The following is a 17,657-nucleotide window of genomic DNA, read 5'->3' as shown; positions in this document are numbered from 1 at the left end:
GAATGGCGACCCGTCAGGCGGGAAATGGGGCGGCATTCTCCAGTCTTTGGGGTTTGTTCCGGCCACCATGACGCGGATTGGGAGTTGGCCTGGCACTGGGGTTGGGGATGGCACTGGTGACGAGGGAGATGGTTTGTTTGGTTGTTGGAGTGGACGAGGGCTTCGTGCATGGTTTTGGTTTGGGTTCTCATTTTGGTTGGTCGGTCTGCGGCGGATGAAAGAAGAGAATGAGATAGTGTAGAATAGTATCCTTGAGTGCTGTGCTAAGCTTCCTCTCGTTCTAGGAATGGCCATTTTTATATGTATTCTTCGTCTCACCCTCGATCTATAGCCCCTCTTCAGCTAACCGGGGATTACGGAGATATGGCCATACGACCATTTACCCCCCTTTTGGATGCATGAGGCGCCCTCCCTCCTCCAGTTCACCTTGAGCTGCGTAGTCTATACCGGGTCTGGACCCGTCACCGGTTCATTATCTGCGCCTGGCGGCCTAGCTGTGAGACATCTTCAGACGCAACACTACACCTATATATGTCCTACCTTCACAAATCGACATGCTCACCCTGACCATCCAGATCCCGATATGGTTCGCTCCTCCGAAAGAAGATTCCAAAACTCAACACCGAAACAGCTTTCTTCAGCACCGTCCTCTCATCTTTCCCCTCCACCCCCACGAGCTCCGCTCCATCCCTACCCAGGTGCACCAGATAACTCTGCGGCATATATCGTCCCGGATGCCAAATATTCCATACCACCGAGTTGACCAGCATGAGACTCGCCTCGAAGACGTAGAAGAACCACTCGTACCGCAGGATAGGCGTGAGACTTTTCAGGACGTCCATGTCGTTGATGTCAACGCTTGTATGGCCCGTATGTTCAACCAGGCGGTATATGCACCGCACGAAAATGAGAGTCATGCTACCGTATAGTGTCCGGAGTGGTATCTTTATTGCTCTCGCAGACCTAGACCTCCCCGTCTTCCAGACCCGATACTGAAACATACCCGCAAGAATACCAAAGATACCAATGACGATAAGTTGCATGGCCAACGCCGCAATCGACATTCGACTTCCTAATTCCTGCTGACTGCCCGACGAGGAAGGGTTCGAGGCTAGCGAGACACCAAGGGCGTTCAGGACCTCGACGAGCGCCATTAGCGCGCCGAAGGTCGAGAGGACGCGCCGTGGTGAGAGGGGCGCCACGTGCGGGATGTAGTAGAAGATTCGGGAGAGGATGTGGTAGTTTGATAGTTCTAATAGTGGACTACGATTTAACCTCAGTCAGTGGGTCCGTCGTTATCTTCATCGCCGGGTAGAGTCGAGAGGTGAAAGAAGGGAAGGAGCAACGCAACGTGGCAGAGGGGGTGGGGGGGGGGGGGGGGTTTGTGGGCTCACGGGCAGATATAGATAAACACCTGGCTGAGCACATAAGCAATGAGGACACCCTTGTCTTCCTCATCATAGATATAATGATACGCGCCGTACTCGCGGAGTGCGTAGCCGAGGGTGAAGAGAATGCCGCAGAGGGGGTATAGCCCGATTAGGCGGAAGGATTTGTAGCGACTATATATGGTCAGTTTGAGAGGACTGAGAACGGGGTAAGGGCCGAGGGTATGGTGAGGGGGGAACGTACTAGCATTGCCAGATATGTATCCCCGCTGAGAGAGCGTAGGCAAGTGTAAAGAATATGGGTGCGCCTTTGTTGGGAGCGTAGACGTAGAGGCTCCAGAGAACTGCCTCGCAAGGGTGGTTAGGGGATTGACATTGTGAGGGATTAAAGAGGACTTACCAGGCTCCCCGTTTGCCATTCTTGACGAGATACTACAAATAAACCAATCAACACTGAGTCCGGTTGACTTTGCCGTGCAGGTCTCTCGCAGTCAACAAGAAAGGCCAGGCGGAATATATATAGTGAGCAATGGCAGGGCACAGGATTCGAGGGGCTTGAGAACCAGAAAGTGACGGGGAACGCGGGGACAGAGGATATATAACAACGAGTACCTAAACGCAAAAATTCCGTTCAAGCTATGATTTACTCAAAGCTAAGGACCAACGACCATACAAACCGCAGAAGCGACCCCCAAGCCCAGGTAACTATCTACAGCTGGAGGCCGGTTGGAGTGGATATATGCAAACCCGCAGCGAACACCAGTCAGAACTCACTATTCACGCCCGTTGGCCTCGGAGCTAGCCGAACACGCGTGTTAGCTAAGCAAAAGGGTGTCTTGGCTGGGGTTCTTACGCCTTGGCTTCTGGGATGATTGGGGCGGTGCAGACGGGAGGAAGGCTTTGCTCAAGGATTTGTTTTTTGAAAGAATCAACTCACGAGAGCCCCGTACTGTAACACGCGTGTTCGGGTCCATCCCTCAATCCCAAGACATTCGCCCTCGATGCTCCGACGCAGCCACAAGAAGTCCTATGGGGGCTGTTTTCAATGGTGAGAATCCTCCATCACAGGGAGATTGCGCTGACAAGGCCCGCAGCAAGAAACGTCATGTCAAGGTATGATTCCCCAGTGGACAAGATTGACGTATGTAACGGGTCCGAAATAGTGCGATCAACACCGTCCAATATGCCTGCTCTGCACGATGTCTGGCCGCGATCGGGAGTGCAGCTATGCCTCCCAAGGGAGAGTCGCATCGAGAACTGGAGGTAGAGGTGAAGGAGCATCGGCACCAGTCGCAGCTTCAAGCTCAAGCTCGCACTCAGCTTCGCCATTTCCGAGTCTGCCCCCACCGCAGACAGTAACCCTACAACCCGAAGAGCCCATCAACCTCCAGCACATCGAACTCATCACCCACCTAATCACCGACTCTACTCTCATAGGCCTCGGTGATGGCCTAGAGCCATACCACGTCAGTATCTCACGCGCTCTAGAAACAGGTCTATCAGCGCCTTATCTTCTCTATGCGCTCCTTGCTTTCTCTGCGAGGCGCCTGCAGTATCTCCATCGCGGGTCGAAGTCGGGGAGGGAAGGAGTCTATGCGCAACAGGCAACGGCGCTTCAAACACGGGCGATAGCATTGTTTAACTCGGAGAGGGTTGCAGTTGATTCTGGAAATTGCGTCGCTGTTTGTCTGTTCTCTGTTGTATTAGGACATCATTTGCTTACTGATACACTGGGGCAGCGTGGACGTGCCCAGGATGGCCTTGACGCGTTTTTGAAAAGGTATAGCCTCTGTCTGGAGACGCTCAGAGGGGTTTTTACAATCGCTATGACTGGATGGCCGCTCCTCCTGGAAAGCTACCTTGCGCCAGCACTATCACGGAGTCGACAGTTTACTTCCAGCGACCCTAAAGGAACCGAATGCAACTTACTCAAGGCCCTCATCACTGGATCTGACGGTCTACATCATGACGCGCGAGAAGCATGTTTGCGGGCCATCAAATATCTCCAACTTGGCTTCGACGCCCTCTCAAACCCACTCGACGGGAACATGCGCTACCAGATGCTGTTCCTGTGGAGCGTTCTTGTTCCGCCGGAGTTTACTCGGATTCTCGCAGCAAAGCGGCCAGAGGCGCTAGTTATCCTGGCGTACTATGCGCTGCTGCTGTGTTATGGGCAGCATATTTGGCAGGTTGAGGAGGCTGGGGTATATATCTTTGGCATAGTCGATGGTTATCTCGGTTCGGAGTGGGATGAATGGCTTGAATTTGCTCGGAGGGCTATCTATAAGTTGCAGCCGGAACACTCCTTTCAATGAGGGAGTGCAAATGGCGTTGTCTAAATTATCACGTGTCGGGTATATCCCTAGTAACCGCCCCGGCCAGTGCATTTCCTTGTCCCAACTACTGCCGACTACGCGAGCATTGTTGATGTCCGTGGCATGTCTTACGATAGACTTGCGACACGGAATAGGTAATTCACCAGATTAATGACCCTTACCCAGATAGCATAACCCAAGAATCTGTAATGTCAGTCTCGTACCATGCAGAATACTCGCTGTTGATCATGGTCCATGTTGCTATTAATATACCCAGATTTTTTGTTTTTGGGACATGGTGAATAGTACACTAATTACTTCCAGGGTGCTAATGCTAATATTACTACCTGAATTATTTTATCCATGTCAGCCCAGGTATCAAGCGGCCAAGCCAGAGTAATACTAAACTGTGCTCGTCATCCCGGCTTTTAGGTCCCTCCATCCCTTCTCCTTCAATAAACGATAGCCGGTGAATACATGCAGTCCGAGATCTTGATCTGCCGAATGATGAAGGCTTTGGTGTAAATGTTAAGAAAGAGGCACACGGACGAGAAACCGTCGAGTAAGGCGAAAATTGCTCGCCCGGGGACCAGCAAGGATCGAGGACCGTCCATATTTGACTTTTTCTCCAGAGGGCGGAGACCCCGCTGGACCTTGGAGAAGGGCTTGTTGCTGTTCAGGCGCGAGAGAAACCATTCTGGGCAATAAACAGCTGTTCAACGGAGCCAGATCCAAGGACGCAACCAGAAGCATAGATATAGGCCGGCTGTCGGGCAGCACAGCTAAGGTATAACGTCAAAGATGATTCATCAATCAGCGTCCATGCGGTGTGGGGAGCCACAATAGCCCGCATAGGATGCCACTGGCCGGGTTTGTTCGGATCGCTATTTGAAACCGAACCATCAACCCCCCCTCACTTGATACATGAGGCGAATAAGATTGAATGAGACCCTGACCCTCCGGGGACCCAGGGTACGGTAAAGTGGATTGAAAGCCATTCAAGCCCCAGTGCTCTACCCTGCAACATATGCATTCGGATCCTACCGGACGACACACTCCAATCTCCACATCACATCCCCTGTCCTGCAACGCTGAGCAGGTCATATAAAGTGCTGTGATGGGCTAAATATCCCACCTGGAGGTCGGCAACCTAACCCCATATAATCAGTTCTCTCAGAGCGGGGATTTTGTCTCCAATCGTTACCGATATGGCTCTTTCTGCCAGATGCAGTATCAAGGCGTTTTCCTAACCCTATCGGCGTGTATTACTTGGGAATATGAAGGCCCTGGCGATTCCTATGCAGGTCTGGCTGGACGTCTTATCAGAAGATCGACTGCTCAACAATGCAATAGCCACCGCGGGGCTGGTTCAAATCAAGACACCCGGAGGTATCTGTGCGCGGCATAGCATATTCCATGGCGTGAGTTGGCTACGTGCATCAGCGTGACAACAAAGTCAGTACTAGAGGGCATGAGCATTTATCGACTCACGCGGTGAATCACTGACAGAATCTATGCAAGTCGTCAGCGGGATCTTCGGATCTATCGGCAGGTCCAATTCGGGCTATTGAACATTTGTCCATCCGCGAAGGGCCACGACTCGTTGTGCAGTAGGGCTCTGCCTTTGGGCCGTTAGCGCATCTCAATGTCTAGTCCTGGAGACATGTTGGGGTTTGCAATGAACGGACCTCGGACGGAAGCGTTATGGCGTGGAAGGATGTTAGGCCATCCATAGTGGATTGTACATGGTGGATTTGTAAAGATAGACCAAAAATGCCATGAGATGTCCATTGTGTGACTATCTTCTAAGCCCCGTAACTGCCTAGCCAACCCGACATAACCTTCCATTCTCCGTCGGCAATCCATTCTCAGTCATAACATCCCACCCCTCACTCCCAACAGCCGTCTTAGCCCAGAACAGATCCCACGGATCCAATCTCTTCTTCAGCGCCAAAAGCCTCTCATATTTTTCCCCGTAAAACGCCTGTTGGAAATCCGGCTCCATGCGGTCTGACTCGCCCAGATACGCTCCCGACCCGGGACTCACCTCCCTCCAGCGCTGCATATGGCTGTGGGTAAACTCCTCCCTTGCGGCTTTGATTTCTGCGACGGTAGCGTTATCGGCCCAGTTGACGCTGGATAGGGCGTGCATGACGGCGTTTCGCCACGCGGGATTTACTGCGTTGTCTGGGTTTCCGCCGCGCTGGAGGGTTGGCGCCATGTTGAATGCGATAAGGGTTAAGCCAGCGTCGGATGAGGTCTTTATGGCGTTGAACGTTTCGTTCAGGAGGGTTTCATCCATAAAGTTGGCACGGGGAAAGAGACGTGAGCCGGTCGCGACGTGTGTTTTCTCGACAACTTCGAGCGGGAAGGAGTCTAGCCATGCGTCGTAGAAGTTGTCGAAGTGGGTCGTATTAGGGGTAAAGGAAATCCCCAGGCTATTTAGCTGCTTGAACCAGGGGGCAAGAATAGCATTCGTCTCCTCTAGGGTTTTATTGGGCGCAACGAACGGTTGCATGAGAAAGGTGAACTCTCCATTGGAGGGCAGGATAAAGAAGTAGGAGTAGACACCGGCGTCGGAATTCCGGACGAAGTAGTCAAGGTATGCTCGGAACCCAGCCCAGAAGTTGTCATAGGTAATATTTCCACCCGTCGAGAAGGTGAACGTCGATGTTGTTACCGGGATCGTTGGATACGCTTTAATCGTGACTGAGGTGACAACTCCGAAGGTACCGCCACCCCCTCCGCGCAGTGCCCAAAAGAGCTCTTCATTCTCAGTAAACGAGGCAGTGACGAACCTTCCGTCGGGAGTCACAACCTCCATCGAGAGGACCTGGTCGGCTGCCAGACCGAGGATTGAACTGAGTGGGGAGTGGCCTCCACCCAGGATATACCCGCCTACCACGACCTCATTAGCACGAATTGTCCACAGGGGATTAAAGAAAGAAATCCTCGATTCTTACCCGCGACACCGACAGTCTGAAATGCCAATTCTGGTTAGTAAATTGAACGCCAAGCAGCTGAAAAGAACGCACCTGGCCCTCACCCCCGACAACCATCAAACCATGCTCCTGAGCCGCCTTGAAGAGCTGGTACGCCTGAACCCCAGATCCCACTCTAAAGGCAGGGCCAGCCCAGTTCGTACCCGGCGCCTCGAAATTCTTGATGTATTTGATACCCTGGAGATTATGCGTCCAGATACTTAGAGAACCCGCACCACCCGACTTCCCTGAGAAGTCGTGACCCGTGTTCTTGACGACCAGGCGAACCCCGGTATTTCGGGCAAAGTTAATGCCCAGTTGAATCTGGGCGACAGTTGTCGCGTTAATAACAAAATGCGGATACCCGCCCATGGTGCAGCTTGCATCAGGGTCGGTCGTAGGCTGGCACGTCAGGCCCTGATACACCGGTGATAGCATCTCAATCGGGTCATCGGCGCTGTACCAAGAGTCAGAGGAAGGCACCCTCAGCATAAGGATTAAATAATACATACTGAAAGTACGAATTCGTCCATTGCGAAGTGAGGTACTCGCAATCCGCAGCGTCATACGCGGGGCCACTGTAGCATGTCGACGCCCGTGGAACTCCCTTAACGAGAGCCCCTCCAGTTACCCTGTCCAACAAACCCCATGCGGCTCTCGACGGCCACAAACTGTCCCCCGGAAATACTTTGCACGGGTAAGTGCGGTTCTTGCTGATGGTTGAGTCAAAGCCGAATAGAGCTGCGTCGGAAGTGTTGAGCGTTTGCAGATCGGCCGGAACGAGCTGGGAAAGCTCGTAGTCAAAATACTCTTTGCCGTTCGCAGCCACCGTGTTGTCCGAAGAATCAGAAGCGCTGCTGGCTGTGACTGTGACAGTCGCAGCGAGAAGCAGAGCCACAGCTCGCGGCGTTATCACTCCCATTCTGGGTTGGCGGAACAGACCATGAGCAGCAGTGCAGGGATCCGAAAGCTGTGCGACTGCCGCGCCGCCATATTTAAGTTCCGGTTTTGTCGCGATGGGGACGCTTATTTGACGCTAGCCATGCAGGTTCATGATCCATGATCCGTCCCCCCTTTCTCGCGCAGCACAATCCTTCCAATCATGGTGACGGTTAGAGATGAGATTGAGGCCTCGTGGTTTCAGATATGGGTGCGATCGCACGTAAAGCCAATCCGAGCTCTTGCTTTGGATGCACTACTCAACCCTGCACCCCACAGACCCAGCCGGGTCATGCCCTAAGCCCCGGGGCGTCCGGGCCGCGTCGGCGAGCAATCTCCGCCGGCGAGTCCACAGTTGAGCCTTGCCGAGCCTGTCGGCGCCGTAGGCTAGTGGTCTTAAGGTGAGGATCACCTAGCAAGCCCGACCGTGGCCAATGACAGGACGTGGCTCATGATATCTGTGAGACTTGAACTGGATCCTCGAGTTCACCGCGGATAGTGGTGTGCGCAAGGTCTAGGGCAGTGCGAGATCTTGGTTCTTGTCAGGGGAGTTGCGCGCAACTCTCTTTTGACTCTGAACCCATCTTCTTGTTCAAGTGCAATGGCATCAGGCTTTCCTTGTTGCGCACTTGGCTTAGGTTGATACTTGATTTCATGTCAAAGTACGAATGCCACTGCCCAAATCCTCCGATAATCTCCGTAAGGTCGAGCACGTATTGCTAGGATGCCACAGCGTAAGGGACCCACTGTGTCCAGGATCTCGCTCCTGAGCCTCAGTGTCTGAGCCGGCTTACTATGGGCGGGTACCGTGTTCTCATTAATTCCGGCTTTTGTTTTTTTTTTCTTTTTTTTTTTTTATTATTCAACCACAGATGGACTACTTACTACCTGGACCTGCTGCAGGAAGAATCACGTTTTGTCTTGGAGACGAGGGTTAAGATCATTATAGCTTTCTTCTGAACATGTCCGACAATATACAAACTCAGGCCTTGGCGATTATTCTCATATTTCCAATACTTAGCACTTTGGCCCTCACCCTCAGGTGTATCTCTCGATCTCTCAGTCGCCAATTTGGTTTGGGTACGTTGTGTCGGTGACCTGGGTAACTTCAACGTGCTAATGTGCTAGATGATACCTTGATCGTCCTCGCCTGGGTAAGTCCCTTCTCTTCCTCAACTTCGGACTCATGTCTGAACTCAGCCTTAGCTCTTAGCCATTGGACAGGCCATTACCGTCTGGATATGTATGAGCCGTCCCGAAACTTCCATGGTGTTGGTTGACTAACCTATCTCCAACCCTGCGTGGAGATACGAAATTATCCTGGGCAGGCTACCACAGCTGGGACATTCCTAAACAAAGCACCAAGCAACAGATTCAAGCCCAGAAAGTCAACCTTGCAAACCAGTTACTATACAACCCGATCCTCGCCATTGTCAAAGCATCGGTCATTGTTTTCCTTTTCCGCCTCGAAGACCGTCGTCCGGTTATCCACTGGAATCTCCATGTCCTCTTCTGGGTCAACCTTTTACTCATGGTCGCTATATTCCTCGCGGACCTCTTCCAATGCACGCCCCTGCACTACGTGTATGATTACCCGGCCATGGACCTGGCCGCGCAGAGGGCCGCTGGGGCAGATGAAACTGGCATGAGCAATGGCAAAGTAATAAAGGGAGGGAAATGCATCGGACAGATTGAGTTCTTTCTCAGCTCCGCTGCGTTGACGGTCCTGACGGACATATGGCTTCTTTGCATCCCGACCATGGTCGTTTGGCGGCTGCAAATGAACCGCCGCAAGAAGATCGCCATCATCGCAGTTCTGAGCATGGGTGCTATGTAGGTTCTCTGATTTAGGGGTGATACAGCCCTTTACCTGGTCTTTGCCTACTTACTAAAGCATCCCAACTCTCAATCTCTAGAGTCACTATCATCGGAATCGCGCGCCTGGTGATATACGCCCACCGGTTCCGCCCAAACAACAACGACCCTACCTACAATATTGGCCACACAATCTCCAGCGTCGAGGTCAATGTTGCAATAATCACAGCGTCCGCCACGGCGCTTTCGACCTTGATCAACCGCTTCGCTCCTCGAATTTGGTCCAGTAGAGACCATTATAATACCTCGGGCCCTCAACGGCGAGTTCTTACTCCTATGTCAAGGAGCGGCACCGGCCGCGGTCGAGAGCGGTCGTCTTCTGTTATGATGCGGAATCTCAAAGGGAAGCATAGAGCCGGTGCCAGTCAAGAGCATATCATGGGACCGGACACTGAATCCAGTCCCAGGTCTGCACCGCAGGAACAATGAATGAAGGGGTAGGATGCTAAAGGGACGATTCAGACGATATCGGACATGGTCTCTTTGGATGCTTTATGCAGAACTCTTAGGACAATTTCATAGAGAGAAAAAAAAAAAAAAGTCCAATCCAAGCTCTCGCTACTACTCTATTGCTACAGAAGATTCCGCGAAAAGTTCAGACACTCCAATTTCAAGAATAGCCTCCATCATAACCCTACCCTTTTTTTTTTTTTTTAGGAACCCAAGGAAGAATGGCTGCTCGCCCAAACCCCACAAACCCCAACCATACCGTATGTTTTCCCTTCCGATCGGTGGTATAAAATGTTCTGAATAGCCATAGTAGCGCAATATTCGAATCGGCGTGGGGTTACAAGGGCCATACGCGCCTTGAACAGCACCACCCTGTCTACGGCATTGTGGCCATTGGGAAGCTTGCCCAGTTTTACCGCTACCAATATGCCTCCCAGACCATACGCCGTATTCGTCCTGGTGCCGCCTGGTCGGCTAATCGCCCCCATAGACGCCGCCGTTACCATATCCAATATGATGCTACACGAGTCATGGCAGCACTGCGCTTTATCCTTAGCCATCATTAGGTTATTATATTTAGCTAGGAGTTCATGTAATATGAGCTTATAATAAACTTGTCAATATCGTCCAAGGGAATTTGATGACGAATCAACCATATCTAGGTTTCTTTGTTTCTCCTTCATTCTACATCGCTAGTTCTATGTGCTATACATATCATAACTCCGTTCACCCTCACTGCCCTCATTAAGCATGAGACATTAACCGCTGTGGGATCACCGTATGTGGGCCACGTCCAGATCGGATAACATGGCAAGACACAAATACTCACTCATCTCCGCGCTTCCTTTCAAACACATTGCCACGAGAACACCCCTACCCCATCCCATTCCACCGAAAACACATCGTCCCGCTGCGCTCTAACCAATAAATCTTCCCAGCAACCTAAGATCTACTGAGGCAACCGATTCTTCCCCGCAGCGCGAGAAGCAGCCAGCGCCCCCGCAAGCCCAAACTGCGACGCGACGCCGTTAATACGGTGCGTGGAGTTCAGGTTCTTGACAACGACCATCTGGTAGCAGGTGGCAGAGCCCTGGCGGGAGGCGATTACCGACCATGCGAGGAAGAGTTCCCAGATCTGCACGCATTAGACAAAACAAGGGCTTGAGGGAGGGGGCAATAAGGTATGGGTGACGTACTCTGTACCATCTAGGTCCGTACTTGGCGGTCACGGCCTCGGCGTTTCCGACCCAGTTGCGGTACCAGCGCCATAGCGTGCCGGAGTAGTGTACGCCGACGGTGTCGATTCTGCGTCTGTCAGTATTGGTCGCTTGGATAAGACTGGAGTTGACTCACCCTTTAACCTCGAACCCAGCAGCCTCAAGACACTTAACATAATACCACAGCGGAGTCGAGGCGTCCGCACCACGGAAAATGTACTTGTTCAGGTACAAACCCCAAATGAAATCCTCATACTGCCACGCCTGGCGAAGCCCGGAGAGCTGAACGTACATTGCGCCGTCGTCCTTGAGCATATCGTAGCACCGGCGGAAAAATCCCGTAAGACGACGAATACCCACGTGCTCGCCCATTTCGAGCTGCGTGATCTTGTCGAATTGCTGCTTGGGGATGTCGCGGTAGTCCATGCATAAGATACGGCTTTGGTCCTGCGGGATACCGGCGAGCTTGAGGGCGTCGTTACCCCAGGCAGTTTGGTTCTCGGCGATTGTGACGCCAGTGACCTTTGCGCCGTAGTTGAGACTTGCAAAGCGGGCGAGTGTCCCCCAGCCGCAGCCGATGTCGAGCATGGTTTCGCCTTCCTTGAGGTTGATCTTCTCGCAGACGACGGCCATCTTGTTGTCCTGCATTTCCTCGAGGGTCTCTTCGCGCTCGGGGTCGGAGATGATACCGGAAGTGTAGATCATGCGGGGGCCAAGGAACCAGGCGTAATGGTCATTGCCGCTGTCATAGTTAGGACGGATCTGCTCCTCGTCCTGGGCCTTCGTGTGGAACAGGACATCAACGAAGAAGGTCCCGACAATAAACTTGAACAGATCCCAGGTAAAGGCGAAACTAGCCCAGTCGTGGCGGTACTCCAGAACGTCAAGGACGTCCCCGTTGAAGTCGACGTGGCCGTCCAGGTACAGCTCCGAAAACGTCTGCATGGGGATCTTGGTCCTGCCGTGCCATTTTGCCTTGTCCTCGTTGCGCTTGAAGGTGATGTAGTGCTCCACGGGGCGGTTGGGCAGCTTGACCTTTTCGTTGGTGCGCGGGCTGTAGGTGGACGCGTAGGTCCAGAAGGCCACCAGGACGGGAAGAACCGAGACGAGGGCGAAGAACACAAAGGTCTTGAGCCCGCCGCCGAAGAAGTAGGTTAGGAAGCCGGGGATTCCAATGAGGGCGCCTCCCAGAACGTAGTTGGAGAAGCTCTCGTTTCCGGGACCATCAGCTGCCAATGGAGGGTTATTGATGGCAGGGAACTGGGTTTGTTAGTGTTAGTCCAGTCAATTGAAAGAGGGACGAACGTTGGTCACTGGGATTCCGCAGTCCTCGCCGGTCTCGAATTGAGAGGGCTTAGCAGGGGGAGTCTTGATCCAGTTGATGTCGCTAGTGAGCTCGACATCCTTTGCCTTCTCCGCCATTGTCAATTGTCCCTCGCTGGGTGTTGCTGGCCGTGGGAAGGGAAGAAGAGGGGTGTCGGATTGAAATCTGGAAATCTGGACACTTGTTGACCGCTGATCGCCCGTGCACGTGCCAACCCGGCGCCGAGCAACGTCCAAAACACGCGTCACAGCCATGAGGCTATCCAAGGCGACATTGTTTCAGGTCATGAAGACGTTACACGAGTGACACAGGTGGAGAGCTACTCAAGTCTCACGCTACAGCAAGCTCACTGGACTGAAGACAAGAGACGATCCAATCGGACATGGTCCAATCCTTCAGCCTCGGGGTTCAGGCACCAACTTAAATAAAGTGCGGGAAAACATTTCCCCGAGCGGGGACCAATGACGTGGTGTTCCAGCCTCCTTCATCCTGCCAGGCACAGGCACAGCTGCCGCTGCAGTCAACAACGCCATTGTCCACCTATATCACCAATACCACAGCCCATACCTCTAATAACATTCACCCTACTCAGAATCACTTGGTCTTTTCAATACTGTGCCACCAAAATGGAATTCACCCTCACCGCAGCCCTCCCAACAGACGCCCCAGCAATAACATCTGTCTACTTCTCCGCCTTCACAAACGATCTGAGCAACCGGATCATGCCAAACACACCAGACGTAGCTGCTTTCCAAACCGCTCTCTTCCAAAAGGCTGCGGAGGATTCGCAAGCAGGCAGAGCCACGGACCTGATCAAGATTGTTGGGACCTCACCAGACCAAAGTCAGGATCCCGTGATCGCGGGGTTCGCGCTGTGGAAGTTTTTCGAGGCTGATAGTGATGATGAGAAAAAAGAGGAGGAAACGCAATGGCCGCAAAACAGCGATGCAGAGCTCTGCGAGAGTTTCTTTTCAAAGGTTGATGGTGAAAGGAGAAGGGCTGTTGGCGATCAGCCGCACTATTGTATTATACTTCCCTTCCCTTCCCCTCCCCTCCTCAACTCACCGCCCCGTCAACGTAGTATCATGCCCGCTAACAATCATAAAAGATCTAAACATGCTCGCCGTCCACCCTGACTATGGCCGACAAGGTCTCGGCGGAAGACTGCTAAAATGGGGCCTCGACCGCGCGGACCAAGAAGGGCGGATTACGTTCATTTCGGCGTCGCCGACGGGCCGTGGACTTTATGAGAAACATGGTGCCCGCGCTGTGAATAATTATGAGGTTGTTCCTGGGTATCGGGAGACGTCGATGATTCGGCCTGTGGCGGGGTTGATGAGGGGGTGATTCCTAACTTAGCATTTTACATAGAGGGCCGGTGGGTAAATATGTATTATCTGGAAAGATGGTGGATTGAGGTTGAATGGCTGCGGTAAAGGCTTTTTAAGGCTTTGTGGTGATTGCTGGTGATGTATAGTACTTCATCTATCCTAGACTCGTATGGGCAAATATATATATATTGCACTTAGTAGATGATAGGCTCGACTGCAGTGATGGGACCCCAAGCACACTGTCTGTTGAAGGATATACCAAGTGGAGATGCTCGATCATAAATACTACCCGACCGCTGCTCTTGATTCGAGGTCGATCAATGCAAAGATTCTTTTGGATTGAGATTCAGTACATACATACGGCCGAAGGTTCTGCATAGCAATTCTGTTACTCGACCGATGTATCTTCCCTTTCCAGCCCACTGAGTGAGTACCATCGATAAAATTGAACTTCAGATCTCTTTCAACACCATTCTCTCTTGTAAACAATCTCGCCTACAATGGGCCCACGAGGCGAACCACTAATAGCCTTGACTAGCTCGTCCCTCTTCTCTTCATTACGTACCCCCAGACGCCTATGGATTTCATGATCCAAATCCCGCAGGGCATCGCCCGATCTCCGTTCAGGAAAGAACCCATCCGGAATAATCGTCGTCGTATGGTAGAGAGGACTATTATCAAAGACAACAGTCTGGCCAGGCTCATCCCCACCGCCCTCGAAAATGGCGAGGATCCGGTACTCGTCTGGCGCAATGCCCCCTTCAACGAGGTACTCGTTGTGGTGGCCAGATATCGTCTGTCCGGTTGGGTGCCCTGTCTGTGGGTATCCAAGCTGAGACACGACGTCCTCGGCACTGTATATGCCAGGCAAATCTTTAGCCCAGATGGTGATGACGATGAAATTCTGGTGACCCTGCTCTTTGAGCTTTTGTCGCCAATTCATGGCGCGGGCCCGGGTACCGAATGATATGAACGGTGTAGGCCCCCTCGCCCCAGAGAGATGGTGATGAAAGTCCTGTTCCAAGCTTGCGGCCTCGAGTTGTGCATTGCGCGCTGACATGTAGCCTTGCTTGGACCTGAACGTTGTGTTGCCGCTGTGTTCGGCGCGGAAGAGCACCGCGCGCCTGTCCTCGACTGGTAAAATTTGAAAGGCCATCTTGAACTTGGATATCGGGTATTCATGCTTGAGAGCGGGAGAATGGTGGATGGGAACGAGGGCCATGCGGTGATGGGGGGCAAGTACCTGCACTAAGGGTACGACAAGCCCCGGGCCGGAGGTCGACCAATCATTCATGGAATATGGTGCAAGAATGCGATCCAACCACGACCAACCGGTTCAGATGTCTGTGGCTGGATACGCCTAGGTAATTAACACTCTTCTGTTCGTAGTAACGGCATGCGTGGTCTTGACATTCAATGAGTAAGGGCGTAATGGTTGACGCCCAGGAATGAGGAGATTCATGAAGAGGAACGTGACGGGGACGATAACAAGAAAATTGATGTTTCGAAGCGGAAGATAGATCCTACTATGGGACCCCCCACTTCCTAACAGTACCCTAAATGGAGGTTGATATGGTTCATTCGAGGAATAGATGAAAGAGATGTTTGGAAATTGAATTGAGGCTAGCCTTTTCGTCAAGCCTATTGATTGAAATTGAGGTCGATCCGCTCAGCAGGAGATACAGGAGGAGAAAGCAGCCTAAGGACCGCTTACCCTTGGTCGAGGAAGACCGTGGCCATGCCTGTGCACAGCTGGATGACGCCGAAGACCAGGCCGTTGTTGGATTTCAGCGTGAGATAGGGAACCATCAATATTTCCGTCGACAGGACGCTTGGCCGAGGCTGTCTGGAGGAGCTCATACATACTGGACGGTGATCCGATTATGCCGTTTGTCGTGTAGACGTCGAACATGAAGTAGAGGATGATCAGCATCACGATGATCGTGTGTGAGTAGTCGCATAAGAACGTCGCACGCAATCCGCCGAGCACGACGTATACGTAGACACCCAAGGGGATGAGGAAGACCGCCGCAGAGACACTCATTCCGGTCAACGCTGTGGCGACGGCGCTACCGTCGAGGAGTAGTTGACTCGCGACGAGAACACATTTGTCAATAGAGCGAAGAAAGTGAATACGATATGTGTTGCTTTGCCGTAGCGGTAATTCATGATCTCAAGGAACGTATGGCAGTACGGTGCATTCTGTTTCACCTTGCAGGCAAGCACAGAGAACACAAAGATCTGGACTGTGGCCCCAGCGGCATCTGTTGCTTACTGTTAGTTTGGTGCTGGAGGGCAAATCGCCATTCGAGATGAGCAAGCTTACACTGTCACCGGTTAGTATGACCGCAGTTATTATTTGAGGATGGACGATTGACGTACGCAGAATGGACCAGAGATCCCATACTCATACGCCACAGTACTACTCTGAAGCAGCGTTGCAAGCCCACGTCCAAGCCGATACCACGCCGTTGGCGATCAGCCCAGGCTTCACACTACGACTAGCAGTATTGAACTCCTCACTAGTCTTCGTAGAGTATTGTGTGTATCGGTTCTGTGGAAATCAGCTGGAGGCCCTGAGTGGAAAAGGAACAACGAGAACGTACTTGAAGATAAGACACATGCCATGAGAAGGGCAAAGAAGAGACCGATACCCACGACTATCCATATCCGGCGCCTTGGGGAAGTACAGGGGCTACAGTAGCACTCCTCTTTTTAGATATTGCGATCCTGAGCCCGGTTGTTGACTCGACTATTCAAGGTATTCGGGCCGGCACTTTGATGGTTTATCTAAAAGGCGACCTTGGCCGGCAATAGGCCACTCGGAACTTATCGCGGCGGGCAAGGGCTGATGCTGATAGCATGTTATGGTAACAATCTCCCACCTTCCTAACATAGAAGCCTAGAACGAGGTGGGCTGAAAATCATGGTTTGGGGCTCTGGCAAGGTAGATACCTTTATGGCTCAACTAGTGGTGAACACACCGGTGACCGGTTACATGGAACTCCAATCAGGGTTATGATTGTTATCGACACGTTGGATATCTGTCAACTATAGGAGGCTTTTATGAGGATTGCCTCGTCAGTACCCTTGAAGATTTGGAGATAGCAGATGGGCGTGCAGGCTCGGACCCATGCAGATCTCCAACTGATACTAGGGAACTCGAGGCCCGGCGGAATGCGGCTGCTCATCTTCAAGGCTCAGGTGGCAGAGGGTATCACGCTCATCAGTAGGATGAATGGGATGTCAAATAAATATGTACTGGCGCAGGATCCAAGGCCAATGGACGTTGGATGAGGGCCTCATAGTCTGGGATGGCTCGACTGGCTCACCTGCTACCGGGTGATGTCTGGCCAGAGGCGGTTGACTGCGTGCATCGAGCCTGCGGCGACAAAGGTATGGGGTCTCGAACGGGAACTGCCCACGACTCGACCATGACCAGGTTGAAGTGTTCACCAGAGATGGCCTTTGTCAGAGGAAAAGACGGAATCAGCCATTGTGCGAAGGATTGGAGCGACAAGCAGGATTGCGAGGAGGGCGTGTTGGTACTCGGCAAAGCCATGCTCAACTTCGGTGCGTATATGAAAGAGCAAGCGAGTGTCATAACACGATTCTCTTCCCGAGCTCAAGAGCCATGTACATACTGCTAGGGGAAGAAGCGCTGAAGGCAATATCATCCATTAGCAAATGTCTTCGACAAACATCCTGAACAACCTTTCCAACTTCCAACATGTCCACCAATACGTGAATAGCTATTGGATGTCAGCGTCACCGCTATTGCTCTCAAGAATTACAAAAATATATTGTATAGGAGGAAGATGTCTGTAGGCCAATGAG

The 17,657-nt window shown here is 52.2% G+C and overlaps 8 protein-coding genes across 8 annotated transcripts; 3 read left to right on the top strand and 5 right to left on the bottom strand.

Annotated features, from left to right (window-relative positions):
- Nucleotides 1-542: 542 nt before the first annotated feature.
- BDV17DRAFT_279934 (RTA1 domain-containing protein) lies at nt 543-1,807 on the bottom strand (the record flags this gene model as incomplete). Its single annotated transcript, XM_073759802.1, has 4 exons — nt 543-1,263; nt 1,395-1,562; nt 1,633-1,732; nt 1,789-1,807. The coding sequence occupies 4 exons, from the start codon at nt 1,805-1,807 to the stop codon at nt 543-545; spliced, it is 1,008 nt and encodes a 335-aa protein (XP_073618649.1).
- A 530-nt stretch (nt 1,808-2,337) lies between these two features.
- Nucleotides 2,338-3,718, top strand: BDV17DRAFT_255369 (Zn(II)2Cys6 transcription factor domain-containing protein). Its single transcript, XM_073756924.1, has 3 exons — nt 2,338-2,436; nt 2,483-2,501; nt 2,552-3,718. The coding sequence occupies exons 1-3, from the start codon at nt 2,390-2,392 to the stop codon at nt 3,701-3,703; spliced, it is 1,218 nt and encodes a 405-aa protein (XP_073618648.1). The 5' UTR covers nt 2,338-2,389; the 3' UTR covers nt 3,704-3,718.
- Nucleotides 3,719-5,525: 1,807 nt separating this feature from the next.
- Nucleotides 5,526-7,606, bottom strand: BDV17DRAFT_288397 (uncharacterized protein; the record flags this gene model as incomplete). Its single annotated transcript, XM_073761395.1, has 4 exons — nt 5,526-6,601; nt 6,667-6,682; nt 6,739-7,141; nt 7,197-7,606. 4 exons carry the CDS (start codon nt 7,604-7,606, stop codon nt 5,526-5,528), a joined length of 1,905 nt encoding a protein of 634 aa, XP_073618647.1.
- A 979-nt stretch (nt 7,607-8,585) lies between these two features.
- Nucleotides 8,586-9,927, top strand: BDV17DRAFT_288396 (uncharacterized protein; the record flags this gene model as incomplete). Its single annotated transcript, XM_073761394.1, has 5 exons — nt 8,586-8,703; nt 8,752-8,777; nt 8,830-8,866; nt 8,952-9,456; nt 9,540-9,927. The coding sequence occupies 5 exons, from the start codon at nt 8,586-8,588 to the stop codon at nt 9,925-9,927; spliced, it is 1,074 nt and encodes a 357-aa protein (XP_073618646.1).
- Nucleotides 9,928-10,897: 970 nt separating this feature from the next.
- On the bottom strand, nt 10,898-12,587 carry BDV17DRAFT_288395 (S-adenosyl-L-methionine-dependent methyltransferase; the record flags this gene model as incomplete). Its single annotated transcript, XM_073761393.1, has 4 exons — nt 10,898-11,083; nt 11,145-11,253; nt 11,302-12,425; nt 12,471-12,587. 4 exons carry the CDS (start codon nt 12,585-12,587, stop codon nt 10,898-10,900), a joined length of 1,536 nt encoding a protein of 511 aa, XP_073618645.1.
- A 404-nt stretch (nt 12,588-12,991) lies between these two features.
- BDV17DRAFT_255366 (GNAT family N-acetyltransferase) lies at nt 12,992-14,095 on the top strand. Its single transcript, XM_073756923.1, has 2 exons — nt 12,992-13,512; nt 13,598-14,095. The coding sequence occupies exons 1-2, from the start codon at nt 13,116-13,118 to the stop codon at nt 13,834-13,836; spliced, it is 636 nt and encodes a 211-aa protein (XP_073618644.1). The 5' UTR covers nt 12,992-13,115; the 3' UTR covers nt 13,837-14,095.
- Nucleotides 14,096-14,283: 188 nt separating this feature from the next.
- Nucleotides 14,284-14,976, bottom strand: BDV17DRAFT_288393 (uncharacterized protein; the record flags this gene model as incomplete). Its single annotated transcript, XM_073761392.1, has 1 exon — nt 14,284-14,976. The coding sequence occupies one exon, from the start codon at nt 14,974-14,976 to the stop codon at nt 14,284-14,286; it is 693 nt and encodes a 230-aa protein (XP_073618643.1).
- A 543-nt stretch (nt 14,977-15,519) lies between these two features.
- Nucleotides 15,520-17,382, bottom strand: BDV17DRAFT_288392 (uncharacterized protein; the record flags this gene model as incomplete). Its single annotated transcript, XM_073761391.1, has 2 exons — nt 15,520-15,889; nt 17,153-17,382. 2 exons carry the CDS (start codon nt 17,380-17,382, stop codon nt 15,520-15,522), a joined length of 600 nt encoding a protein of 199 aa, XP_073618642.1.
- Nucleotides 17,383-17,657: the final 275 nt, after the last annotated feature.

Source organism: Aspergillus undulatus, assembly GCF_047715775.1.
Source record: "Aspergillus undulatus strain CBS 261.88 unplaced genomic scaffold BDV17scaffold_8, whole genome shotgun sequence".
Taxonomy (NCBI): domain Eukaryota; kingdom Fungi; phylum Ascomycota; class Eurotiomycetes; order Eurotiales; family Aspergillaceae; genus Aspergillus; species Aspergillus undulatus.
The sequence above is the reverse complement of the archived record's forward strand: the minus strand, read 5'-3'. Positions and strand labels throughout refer to the sequence as shown.

What these genes read in the sequence shown, in the direction of transcription:
- BDV17DRAFT_255369 (XM_073756924.1), top strand. Translation starts at nt 2,390, where the DNA reads ATGCTCCGACGCAGCCACAAGAAGTCCTATGGGGGCTGTTTTCAATG.
- BDV17DRAFT_255366 (XM_073756923.1), top strand. Translation starts at nt 13,116, where the DNA reads ATGGAATTCACCCTCACCGCAGCCCTCCCAACAGACGCCCCAGCAATA. An exon ending in TGGCGATCAGCCGCACTATT is followed by an intron (nt 13,513 to 13,597) that starts GTATTATACTTC and finishes CAATCATAAAAG; the next exon opens with ATCTAAACATGCTCGCCGTC.